The sequence below is a fragment of the Homalodisca vitripennis genome, chromosome X, assembly GCF_021130785.1.
Source record: "Homalodisca vitripennis isolate AUS2020 chromosome X, UT_GWSS_2.1, whole genome shotgun sequence".
Taxonomy (NCBI): Eukaryota; Metazoa; Arthropoda; class Insecta; order Hemiptera; family Cicadellidae; genus Homalodisca; species Homalodisca vitripennis.
The window spans coordinates 74,425,010-74,438,702 of NC_060215.1; the positions used below are offsets into that span (position 1 = coordinate 74,425,010).

At 35.2% G+C, this 13,693-nt stretch overlaps 1 protein-coding gene across 1 annotated transcript in view; it reads left to right on the plus strand.

The window, feature by feature from the left end:
* Positions 1-13,295, plus strand: part of LOC124369214 (GAS2-like protein 1) — a 115,511-nt gene extending 102,216 nt beyond the window's left edge. The window contains exons 6-9 of the mRNA XM_046827055.1: positions 4,941-5,034; positions 6,060-6,150; positions 6,956-8,238; positions 9,173-13,295. Of these exons, the coding sequence (XP_046683011.1) occupies positions 4,941-5,034; positions 6,060-6,150; positions 6,956-8,238; positions 9,173-9,525 (1,821 nt within the window). The 3' untranslated portion in view covers positions 9,526-13,295. The remainder of the gene's footprint in view (positions 1-4,940; positions 5,035-6,059; positions 6,151-6,955; positions 8,239-9,172) is intronic.
* The last annotated feature ends 398 nt before the right edge of the window (positions 13,296-13,693 follow it).

Sequence of the window (13,693 nt, forward strand, 5' to 3'; positions counted from 1 at the left end):
TATCCATTAGTGATTATAAATAAAAACCTTCTAGAGTGCGGACCGAACTGGAGCCCACATCTGTCTGAAGAGTTGAAATAAAGATTTGTAATCGGAAGGTGAAATGGACCTGAACTCAACATATTAAATAGATTTAAGGATGTGTTAAATATACTCCGTTAAGAATAGGCGCACCACTTGTATCTTTGATTTTGATAAGGCTGAGGCTTTAACTGCAATTTTATATGCCTAGTTTCTTATTAATTTATCAGCTATATTTAGCTAAAGCTGTGTAACAGCATTAGTTGTGCACTTAATTGAAGGTTAGGTGTGTAAAAATCCTCTAGTGGTCTTCAATTATAGTTGTCTGAAAGTAGCAGACAAGAAGGATTTGGTCAAATAATATAACAAATACATCGCAATGAGAATAACAATATGATTTATGGGAACCTAACGTACTTATTACAGTGTATGTGAAAACGTGTAATTGAGATACGGAGCAATCAGATCTATCGACACATCACGACCAAAGTTGGTTTCCAGAGTAATTTAGCGACTCGTGTGGCGAGGCGTTGTGTAGGAACCAATCCGACTGTGCCAAAATTATGTACGAGATAATTATACAAGCAATCGTGCAGATATTACTTTCTAGGATGTCTTCACGCGATGTTGCGCTTTCTGTACTTATTGATGGGTACCTGCGCGTAGTTTGACGGGCCTGTGCCAATTATTTCAGCCACCCCGCCCGGTACTAGCTCACCCACCGCTCTTTCTTCTTGCTTTCTCGCTTACACAATTTCCAAGGAAAGTGGGACTTGTGTGTTTCTAGCTATCTTCTTAACATTGGATAATAATACCTTTTTTGACTTGTGTTCTGTCATACAAACTTATTGATAAATGCTATTATTGTAACTATCATGTATACAAACAATTAGTTGATTAATTTACAAATGAAATGTTTTAATTTAGCTATTTAGTTTTGGTGTTGTGAAATGGATTTGTTTTAAACTTTTAATCATACAACGAACGTTTTAACCGCATAACTCCTCCGCTGAGGCAAACCGCTGAATTATATAAAACCTAACTAACAGTCAGTTGGTTTTCACAGAGTGCAGATTAATAAGTGTACAACAAATCATTAAATAAGTCACACTTGCTCCAAGTACTGGTTGGCCTAAATTTACTTCTCATACGCCTGAACTCTTGGCCTCTACGACATGGAAAGACTGCTGGAACTTTTTATTTACTGAAATTTCTTCCTTCTTTAGCTTTATCCACTGCTGCCATACTCTTATTACGTAGAACCCTGATAGCATGCAACCCACGGATTGCAAGAAGAGTCATACAGAAATTACCTCCAGTAACCCTGTCAGATTTTTCTTTTGTTTGGTGGATTGGGTAAACCTTACATTGTAGCCTGGCTCTTGCACATAAAAACCGTTAAGAAATCACCAGATGAAGAATTTGATTAGAAGATCTTTTCAGCACAGTAAGTCACTATGGTGAGGTTAACCTCCTTCCTTTCACGCTTTCTCGCAATGAGCTTGCCGCCTCGAAATCAGTGAATCCGACTTCCCATTCTCCGATATGGTCCGAGACATATCTTAAAGGTATTAATATCCGGTATATGTACATAATACTGTCATCATTTCTGTAATTGTTTCGTTGACTAAGTGAAAGTATGTACATTTGTTCTTATCTGCGTTGTTCTTATCAATCTAATATTGATGAAACTTCTTTTAACCTCCAGAAATTCAGAGTCATCACAGCCTATCCCTTTCGTTGAAAGACGGTTAACTAGGTGTCATCTATACCTTATGCGGGGCCCTATGATACCACTGGAGATTTCATCTGTCAATGTTATTACTTACTATTAATACTACACTGTTAATAATCCCAAGGGAAATAACTTTCCTTATTTCACAAGAGCGAGCTATCGAGTTGCTTCTCTGAAAGAGGGATGCTATTCATTCAGAAGTACATATTTCTTGAAATTACATATATGAGGTGGAAAAATCGAAATAATAAAATAATACCAAAGTTGAACTTTCAACCAATAGCTAATTTTGAGAAATCCGAAGATCGATGCTCTTGACACGTTCTAAAAGTATACACATAATTATACAAAAAGATTGTAATAATTATTATGAATTCGTAAAGAAAATCGGCTGTTGAAACAACTGGCCTCCATCAATGTTTTTTCCCGAGCTCACATGTAAATAAAGAGTTCCCAATCGTCAAGTATGAATTTAAGGTCTATGCACCACTGGCAAAGTGACTGAACTTAAATTGAAGTATTTTCAAAAGACTAAGCAAGGGATAATGGGATCCTGACTTTTCCTCCGTGTTTTAACAGTTCATTTCATGAGACTAGGCCTGTTCTGATAAAGAAGGTCGGGCTGGTTTTGGCAGAAACGTACCCAAAATAATAAGGTCTTCAGAGTAAAGTCTCATGGAGTGCTACCTTCCAATAAGTGCTACCTGCCTTCCAATAAGACTCTGTGGTTTTTTGTTCTCTTAGGACAAGAAGCTTATAAATTGCACTTAGTCCTCTAAGAACCTTAGCGCTGCTTTCGGAGTGACAGAATATTCAGGATGGGTAAGGTTAGGGGGTAGGGGCCACCTCCTATCGAGATCCATGAGGAAGAATTAGGGCTCTAATCTCAAGTCATGTCCCCCCGGAAGAAAGAGAGGCTAGCTCTGAACCAGCCTCTCCAGTCAAAGCAGGCAGGGGGTGGCACACCCTTGTTGAGGCTAGTAAGAACCTCTGATACTTAGGGAACGAACCCTAACAACTCCAACAGTTATCTCCCGCAGTAGACTAGACTTATCGAATTACCCTTGCACCCCAGAATCTCGACATTCGCGGTTAGTGATGTGCCGTTCTTGGATATCCATAAGGTTGCCTAGATTTGTGACACATTGGTTTTTGCTGTACCCAGTGATAGGGTCAACTGGAAGGTATAAACCAGTCAGAAGTGATCCCTGCCGGGTAATGATACTCTGCGGTTAATAGTCCTTGCAACCAAACCATAAACGTTTGGAATAAGATATGGAAATAAAGAAAATTGCTCGTGGAAAAATTGTCTAAATAGCGTCCGTCATCGCAGCATGGCAAAACTGTTAGGTACTCAATTCCACTTCATCAGCTGCCACAAGCGTTGGTCTCAATCTCAAATGCACAGAGTTTCCACAAGATGTCCTCAAAGACCTCGATCACAGTATCGGTCGAAGGTATAGCAACCTGGAAAAGGGGATGACCTTGAAATGAGGCATTTCCAAAAGAACAGCACTTTATACTATATAATCCAATTCCTATATGGTAAAATAAGTTCTCAACAACAATTACGGCAGTAGTAAAACACATTAAAATGTGGATTTCCAAAAAGTGTTTAGTTTTGCTTTTGAAGATAGAAATCATGGTTTGACTAATAATTGACACAATCCAGTCATGAACAGGAGGCAAATAAAGCCATTCAGCTTGCAATAATACTCTTTGCACATTAATGAGTGCAATGGGCAGAAAGAAGCTTACTTAAAATCCTGACCTCTCATTCGAGATAGAAACCTGTTGTAACCAAACAATTTAACTAACGTTTTATTTATCTTTTGTTTGATTAATATTGTTTCCAATTATATAATTGCTATAGATTAAAAAAAAATCTTAATATTTATTAAAAACTGAAAATAATTTCTTCTAGACCTATTAAAATAAACACAAAAACGTTTTTGTAATTATATTTCAACCCTACTTTTACCGTCTATTCACAAGCTATTTTTTTAACTCAATAAATAATTTAATTTTAATTTACGGTTAAATTCCAAATTTATAATTCTGAAATTATAGACTGCATTGAATAATAATTTATCAAGAAAAATGAGCTAAATTAGAAGAATAATACTAATAGGTTTGGAAGCTAGTACATTTGTACCATAATGAGTCCTAATAAAAAGTTCTCGGTGGTGGGTGATGAGCTAAAGGAGGAGGGGCACAAAGGTACAGTATGTTGTACGGTTTTCCCCAATATCTAAAAAACCAGCAGCCCTATAACAGCTAAGCTTTTAATGCTATAACTATTTAGTATTAAATAAAAGATAGTCAAAGTGGCGTGCAAAAACATCCTATGCAGCCTAGTTCTTGTAGGATTAATTTTAATTGTAATATATGTGGAGAAAACTGCCTTAAAGTTGTAAATTTCTTTGACTATGATTATTTTAGCCTCACATAACATAAAATCCTCACATAGTTTTATATATATATATATATATATATATATATATATATATATATATATTTCGTTCCTACAGGGAATCCACTTAAATACAGGGTACGTGCGTTATGTTCTACCTTAGCGGTACACATATTTTATGTTAAGTTATTAATAACTTTACTTTATGTATTTTGTACATCCATGTTATATGCCCAATTAAGTCATCATGGAAATTAATTTTTGTAAAGTATCATTTTCAACCTTCATTAATGGCATCATTTAATAAAATATCTCAAATAAAAATTATTTACATACCTTTTCAATTAAAATTGCAGTTTTCCGGTATTCAATAAATCAACAACACAGCCTTTTAAATCAATAGAAAATTAATAACCAGTAACTGCCTAAGAAGGTCTATGTCATTTATGCTATGCTTTTTTTCACTGGCTTTTCAAGATGATTCTGTTTAAATTATACTATCTATGAGTTCTAGTACTTAAATCTACTGATCGGAGTTAGGTGACCGTCGATAACTATTGGTACTTTGTGTCTACGGTGTACAAGATAAATAGCAGGTTATCTGTTATTGAGATAGAATAAGATCAATTCTGATTAGAGGCATCGATTGTCTACTGCATTGATCAAAGTTAATCCCTGAAGAAAGCAATACCAGATTTGAGGCTGGGACACACGCTCTCCCGCTATCTCAATAATAAACTTAATGTTCTAAAATAAAAACTCTTATTACAGGTGTTGAGAAGCCACGTGATGGTGAGAGTGGGGGGAGGCTGGGACACGCTCTCCCACTATCTTGATAAGCATGATCCTTGTCGCTGCAAGACAGGTCGGTACATACATCTTATTATAGATGCAATTACTTTTGTGACATTTTATTCTTGATCAATGCAACCTTCAACATCATGTAATCTCCAACCTAACTCAGAGCAACCTAGTAAAGATGTGATGAGGAAACCCTTTGCTTATCAAAATTAGTGTTCACTCGAATAATACAACTTTCCACTAAAATATTCTCTGAAACTTTGACTAATTACTGGCCAATACTCTTTGCGTTCCGTATAATAAATGACCACAAGTTTCTATGGAAACTTATTGAGTTCTCATAAAATTGATTTTTTAATACCTTTCAATATAACATTTTATACTTAATGTAATAAATAAAACTGTTCATGAAAAGTGTAATAAAATAGCTCGGAGTTATGGCTGGTATCATGGTATAATTTAAGAAGCTCTTCTAACTAATATTTGAAAGAAGATGATTGTCCTGTATCCTTTTAGTTATAATTTAATACATCACATGTAAAGATTTTTAGTTAATATTAACTATTGAATTTTACATCTTATAAACTAACAATCATGTAAAAAAGTAATAGTCCTTCAATTTAAATTCAAAGTTGGATTTGGAATTACCTACCGGATATATATTTAACTTTTGCAAGACTAACACGTCATTATATTGAAATCTAATGGCCTCCTACAACTTTGGTTTTGTAAATATATATATATATATATATATATATATATATATATAATAAATGTGTGTGTTTGTTTATCTATTACAAAAATATACTTCAGTACAACTACTAACTATATAAACGTTTTTCATGGAAACAACTATTCTACCTATTTATGTGATAGTATTTCAAATCTGGTACTTTGTGTATATCTGGAGATGGTATTTGGTGAAGTGTTAATAGATTCATTACTTGACCACAATATTTTGAAGTTAATAAATATTATAAGATAAAAAGTTGCTACAACTTAACGCTACAGACATGACTTCATTGCACGAGTAAATGTAAATAATATAAAACGTGTTGCCGAGAGTGACTAATGGTGTTGTTTCTCCAGCTCACCGAGCTCCAGTGTCGGCTAAGATAGTTGGCATGAAGACTGGCATACCAGGCATGGATATCGCCGGCACTCAGGTGCATTACGAGCGGTAAGTTTATTTTCAGACAGTGTTAAATATGTGGCCGATGTGACATTTCACTCTGTAGTATGTCTGCTTATTTATCTCTCTGTTGTTCTTTTCTTGGACAACACATATTTTATTAGGCTGTTTACATTCACAACAAAAAAGTATTTTAAACAAGAGTTCCTTAGTGTAGTCAGTAAGTTTTGAAATAATTTGATTTGAATACACCTATCCTCGAAATTAAGTTATTTTGTCGTTAACGATATAACTGAACTGACATACAGCTTTTTTAAGTCAGTCAAAGTTTAGTTATATTTGTAAACAGATTAATGTAATGAGCTTTTGCCGGAAATATGGAAAAATGATTTATAAAACGTAAAAAGACTGTGACTGTAAAGTTCGATCGTTGTTTTTGTTTTTTATAACTCAGTAAGTTTCATTAATGGTAAAGATAAAAAAAACACCTGAAGGTGGTGTCTTACGATACAAAATACTTCGTTGCATAATATTGAATTTATTAGTTTGGTTCTTAATATAACATTTGCCTTTATCAGCATACCATTAAACGACCTAAGAGGCGACAAATCAGTGACATTTGAATCGCTATATACGCGTATTATGAAAATAAAACACTACGTTTCGAGGATTAGAATTTATTATATTCTCCAGGTGCCAAGAAGTACTAAAACAGATGTTAGAGATTTGCCACGAGAAAAATGCGATAGATACTCAACATCATTATTTTTATTTTTGTAACATTTGGCGATGGACGATATCCTCTTATTCTTTTCAATCCTCTATTGTAAATAACACACACTTACATTTTCAGATCACCTCCAAGAACAAGACGTTCGTCCGCGTCCAGCGTAGGTAGTAACAGTGGAGGCCTCGCTCCTTCGACTCCACCAGCCATCAGAAACCGCAGCCGTTCTCCCTCCTTCCAGGGACAGCGCAACACCACCTTGAGGACTTCAGTTGACAGAGACTCAGGCCGCAGAAGCCGATCGCCTACCCCACGCAGAACTCTCACGCCCACACCAGCAGCGGATCGCAGCAGGAATCGCAGCAGGTCACCTACTCCTAACTATAGGCTTTCTCCGAGTCAGAGGAACCGGAGTAGATCACCGACTCCGAGACGAGAACTTACACCGACAGTGGACTCTAGGAATCGGTCAAGATCTCCTTCTTTACGAAAAGAAATGAAAAACTCAAGACCATCTACTCCTGTTGTGAAAGGTTCTAGATCTGCTTCTCCTAAAGAGGGCTTTACCGAAAAGCCGAGGCAAGAAAACACCTCATTTGAAGACGATTGTCTACAGGATACATTGGACCGAAATAATCGATCTTCAACCCCACTAGCAGAGTTCAGCTCAATAAGTACAACATCAGTTCCTTTGTACAGCGACCACATGAATGATATATTTTCATCGCCCGAGCAAGAAACACAAAACAGTTCTCCATTTAGTTCGAACGGTGTCGACAGTGAAATCACTGAAGCTTTAACACCCAGTCACAGGGCCGTGGCGAATTTAGTCACTGACGAGGTTCTGAAAACCTCTTTAGAAGACAAGAAATTTGACTTAGCTACAGTGGAGAACTCAAACTCAGCTAAGAACAAAGTCGAAGACATATCTCCGGGAGTGGACTGTTCACCGTGCAGCAAAGTTTCGGACAATTTCATCAATCATCCATTACGAGGTTCTTCCAGTAACATCAGCATGCTTGACTCTCCCCGACAAAACACAGGCCGAGAATATGAGAGCGGAGTCGACACAACACCCGCTCAGCGAGTTTCAGATAATTTCACCAACCAACATAGAGTCTCGATATCCGTCAGGAGAAGTCCAACTCCAGTAAAAGAGATAAAATCAGGAGTGGACACGACACCGTCTAGGCGCATTTCAGAAAACTTAGTCGGCACAACAGATCATCATTCTACAAAGCGACCTTCTACGAAGTACGGAAGTGCTAATGGACTAGACACCTTGGGATCTTCAGATGGTCATACCAATAACGACAGCGGATCAGAGGTGTCAGACGAAGGGTATCGCAGCCTAGGAATAGTTCCTACCCATCAGGTGACCACGGCGTCAGGAGTGAAATCACTTACAGGTAATGTAATTACGATATTTGGTACTCATTTTTGTTGTGCAAGTATTAAATTTGACACATGATCTTAAACTTTATCAGATCACATCATTAGAAAAGGTTTTAATAAAAAGTATTTGTTGTGTGCAATTGAGTTTCTTAGAGTTTGGTAACTATTTGAGTAAAACTAATAGCTATGATCCATTTAAGTGTCGTATATATATATACTGTTTGGAATTATACTTACAGAATAAGATGGTTGGCTAAGGTATATAATAATGGGATACCAAATAATCTCCACATAAATACACATAATTTGGAATAAATAAAATACATCTCGTGAAGGTTGTCTATGGACCTGTGGACCTAAACTAAGCTATTTTTTCCTTTCATTTTTTTATTTATTTCTTTTACCCTCGTCATAAATTGTCAATAAAACCTAAAAATGTTTGAACATGCATTTTCCCTTAATGAGGTTTTTCCCACCTAGTATGGAGTCTTCAGAACTTTCTATATCCTCTTAATGTATACTACATTTTGAAGTATTTCTTTAGGCACTTACCTACTGTAACTAAAATAGCTTTTTAAAATACTATAACAACCAGTTCCAAAAAGATGCATATGCTTAGCTAAGAATTCCGAGAATCCTCCAGAGATGGATTTACAGCAGTAAAAGTTAAAGAAATACCATAAGAAATAACCTGCCAAGGAATGTTTATAAAACATCTTAGTTGTAGTCACTACAAAGTACTATAGTTGTCGTTTTCATCAATATTTACTTGGAATTTATCATTAGAAGGATGAATAATTCAGGATAAATGGAAGGATAAATGAAGTAATTACTTTTCCAGCGATTAATTTTTGGCATATCGTTTTTATGAGACAGATTAACAGAAATATTTTAACTGCTATTTACTATTTTACTGCACTCTAGCCAAAGTAATATTATTTACTGTAGGCTCTCCAGTTCGAGTTCCCAGAACAACACGAAGTCGGTCTGTGGGAGGCAGCCACGAGAGTCCCCAGCAGCCAGCACCTTTTCGCCGCAACGCTCCGACAAACCGCTCGGCCCGAATGCTCTCGACCGCCACTGCCTCTAGCTCCACACCCCGGGCCACATCCAACACTTGGAATAGTACTGGGGGGCGCTCGGGCAAGAAGACCCGGCCCGCTCTGTCTCAGGACACGTTCTGCCAGCAGGTTGCCGAGATCATGCAGCAGTACGCCGCTATGATGCCCAGTCCTCGGAAAGACTCCAAGCCCGACTCGGGGATCACTACCCGTATCCCTGCTCCTGTGCAAAGGACATAGCTATTGTGGCATAATTTCCCGGTACTTACCTGAGTAAAAATAACCTTAGTAGATGGCGCTACATCTGCTTCATACAATGGATACGCGATCGGTTTTTAGGCCATCAAAAAGAGTTATCAAATCAACTTATAGTATATTTTGTTCTTTCAAAATACAATTTATATGTCAGATCATATCTTTTGGGTACCTTATAAAATATCCGTGGGATAGTATTAAGTTTGTCTAATTGATCTGAAATAACTAGTAATTTTGAAACTGAAACAGAATAACTAGTATAATAAATAATAATGTAGTCTTTTGGCAGTCCTAAATGATCGCTACAAAGCGGTGTCACGAGCAACTCGAACTGTTCGACTCGGGTGTTGTGACTTACATGGTAGTGTCTCTATTTTTTATACGAACGAAGTATCCTGTAGTATTTTTAAGAGAATGTGATCGCAAGATAAGACTGTGGTGCTTTTTAGGTCATCAAACTTTTACAACACCTGATGAAAAATAATTTTAAAAGTTAGAGTATGTTTATACAATTTAAACACCAAATATCATGTACATGAACCATACACGGTACAATATACTGACCCGCTAGAGCAATGTAACTCAGTCAATCAACCTTGAGTGATCTAGAAATCTTATTTCTGCGTTTTGACTCAAGCTGTAAAATCGAAATTCTCTTCTCTCTGGACAGACGTAACAAACCAACTAGATTATAGGGCGAGTTTTGTATTTATTTAATTAGTGCCTCTCTGAAAAAATTGTATTACTCAATATTTAAAACCCGAGTAAGAGCTAGAATAAGCACAAGTACGAGTATCACAGCTCCATAGGCCTACTGAAAATATTGATAAGGATTTAAAACTAACAGTTACTTTTTACGATCCAGTCTGCACCATCTCACTCATGATATGCTTATTAATTAGCTAGACACAAAAAGAGAACAAAACTATTCATAAATATTGGTACCTTTCAGTCACTGCTATCTGAGGTAAATCATAATTAATTCTGATGAAAGCATGCCAGCAAATATCATCTTGTCTTAATAATATCTAATTTGACAAATAAAACAAGAACGACTTTTAATACCATCATATTAAGTCCTATAAGTAGGAATATGACTGTTTTATGTACGAAGAATATGTCCTAAAAGTTGTAGCTGATAACTAAAAAAACGTAAAGTATATGTATAGTGTATATTTATACACAATTTTATTCGTTAGTTAGAAATATCGCACCGCCTGCCATAATTGCTCATTGCAGTCCACTTCCGCCATAGACAGTTTGTTACCTTTTCTGAATGATCCTATTCTCTACTTCTCAACCTATAGGAAGATCCTTGATTGATTCCCTCCTATAATACGAGTATTTTATTCAACTGCAATTTGGAAACAGTCAAATAATATTAGGTCTAATAATAAATAATAATACTTTTATATTAGGTATAATTTTTATTAGGCAAAATTGGGTCAGAGGCGTGTTACAGACACATTGCAGGTAGTGAACACCAATGACTAGACAAGTGGACTGTTTGCATGGACAGGTTCGCGCAGCGGTTAACTCATTCAAGGAACGCTACTCTCGTTACTTAACTCGATTATCTTACAATGACTTCTGCACTTACTAGACTAGGTTGACTGAGGTCAACTACTATTCTGAGCACTGCTGAGGCCATCTCCGACTGTGTGGTGTAGCTTGCTATTGCATTTGCTAGACCTCATTCCTGCTAGATCCTGCCGTAGTTAAATATGCACAATCGCATTAAATCAGCAGATTGAACGATTCCTTGTGATTTTTAATTAGCAATTAAACCATTGGGCTTATGTGCTTAAGAATAAACATGGAAATTAGTTAAGAAACATGGTTTGGGTTAACAAATATAACTTCGCATTAATGTTTTCCACATTACATTTAACATTTTACAACATATTTTGAATAAAGGTACTTAGCATAATACATAGCATGCAAAAGGTAATATCCGATCAAATAAAATACACTTAAACTGGAAATTACATTATATGTTTCCTAAACGACTTTTCAAAGAAAGGTTTGTGTAAAATTGGGAACAAGGAAAATAAGCTTGTTATTTTGGTCAAGCGTGCACTTATGTGTTTATTGCTTGACACCTTCACTGCGAAACGAGTAATATACTAACTCTATAACAAGCAGAATAATAATGTACGTCCGCAGCATTCCATGTGTAAACTACGATATCTCCGTAGAGATATTATATGTTGTTAAACAGCGCTGCCTATTTGCTTTCCCATCAACTCTAATCACTCTTCCCCTTCCTTCCAGTGAGCGCCCCGTTATCTCTTCTGTCTATCTACTGTTATCTCCCTCTCTCACACACACAGTAGCATGCACTGTATATTGGATATTCGTGGAATAACCAGATTTCCTCGCGTGAATTAGAAAAGTAACTTGAGTTTCCTTTCGTGTTCATACTTCTCAGTTCATTTAGAAAGCAGTCGGTAAACATAGTTCGATATTCATTTCATCAGATTACGTAACTTAAGGTGCCTAGTGGGAAAAAACCTTTACTCGATATTTTCAAAACTTTTACGTGTATGGCTCACTTATCGGCCAACATGGAGTAGACCATTCAGAATATTGATCGTGTATGGATCGTTTAAATAACACCTATTGAATTTAGATTTAATCATATAGCCCTACGTTCAATCACTATTGAAGTGCGAATATTGCAGTAAATAATATTATACTGATTGTTAAATTTTTGAACTCCAAATAACGAACAGTTAAATAGAAGGTCACTGTTTAGATTTTGTTATCATTATTTAGAGAGCGATACATTACTTTTAAAGCATTATGATACTTTGCACTAGTATAATTATTTTGCACTAGAGTAAACTTCAGGATATAAGTAATGGTGGTTGCATATAATAAGTGCCATGTTTATGGCACGCATCTGAAGGTGAGATAGTAAAGCAATAGTATTTGGGCCTATATCGAAAACCTTTTACGTTACTGTTGTCTTAATTTCTATTTTAGGGATGTATTTGATTTTAACAGCTACTTGAATTACATCACAGTGTACTTTTATGTTTGCTTTATGATATGTTTGTATGCTAATGGATACAAAGCGACTAGTCAAAGACTTGGTGTCTATAAATTGTCTACTTATCTTTAGTTAAGGACTTCTTTATAATATTCAATTGTTACTTAATAACTATATTATTGATTAACTGTACTTTAACACAACATTTCCTTAGAGGAAAAATTATATATATTTTAAATGACAAAAAATAATCATATAAAGGATTATATTGTAATTGTAAAGGCGTAATTTAAGGAAATTTATTGATATAATTGCAAATAACACCTTAGAAAACAAACTCATACAAGTAAAATAAAAACCCATGTATGTATGTATGTATACAAATATTGGTGCTCATCGTGTAAGAATAAAATAGTAATTGTTGTTATCATTTGTTATTTTTACTGCTAATAACAAAACATTGCATATTTTGTTTCATGAAGGAACACAGCAGAAAAGCTACTGAACTAAAATATTAACTTATAAATCTTATAACACTTATAAATTTTGTACAGCTAAAAGTGCAAGCCTGATGTTTAAAGTCCTGCCTGAGTACAGACCATGAGATGGAAAATGAAACATAGTTATTGTTAGAATATGCTGAACTAGAGAGAAGAAACGTTACTTGATTCGAAATAATCTTTTTTTACAATTCTTAAACGTATTACACCCATTCCAAAGATTTTGGAATATGTAACTTTTCTAGTCATACACTTATTAATATATATATATATATATATATATATATATATATATATATATATATATATATATATATATATAATTTGAGCAATTATTTTATAATTTAAAAGAGCAATCGTCAAGATGTTCAACAAGTAAGTTACAAAACATTTACGGTTTAATTATTTGACAATAGGTTCACATTGATAAATTTTCATCGTTCATCAATAAAGATTTATAATATTGATCATATTTGTGTTGTGAATAATTTAAAAGCGGTTATTAAGCTCATAATTTTTAAGGAACTCATCTGAGCTACTGAACCGTGTTTATTGAAGTGTAAATGGTTTTCCTCTATAGTTGCAGATTTATCTTGGAACTGCATTATAATTATCATATCGATATTCCTTGGTAATTATTGTGCTTTATGAACCGTGT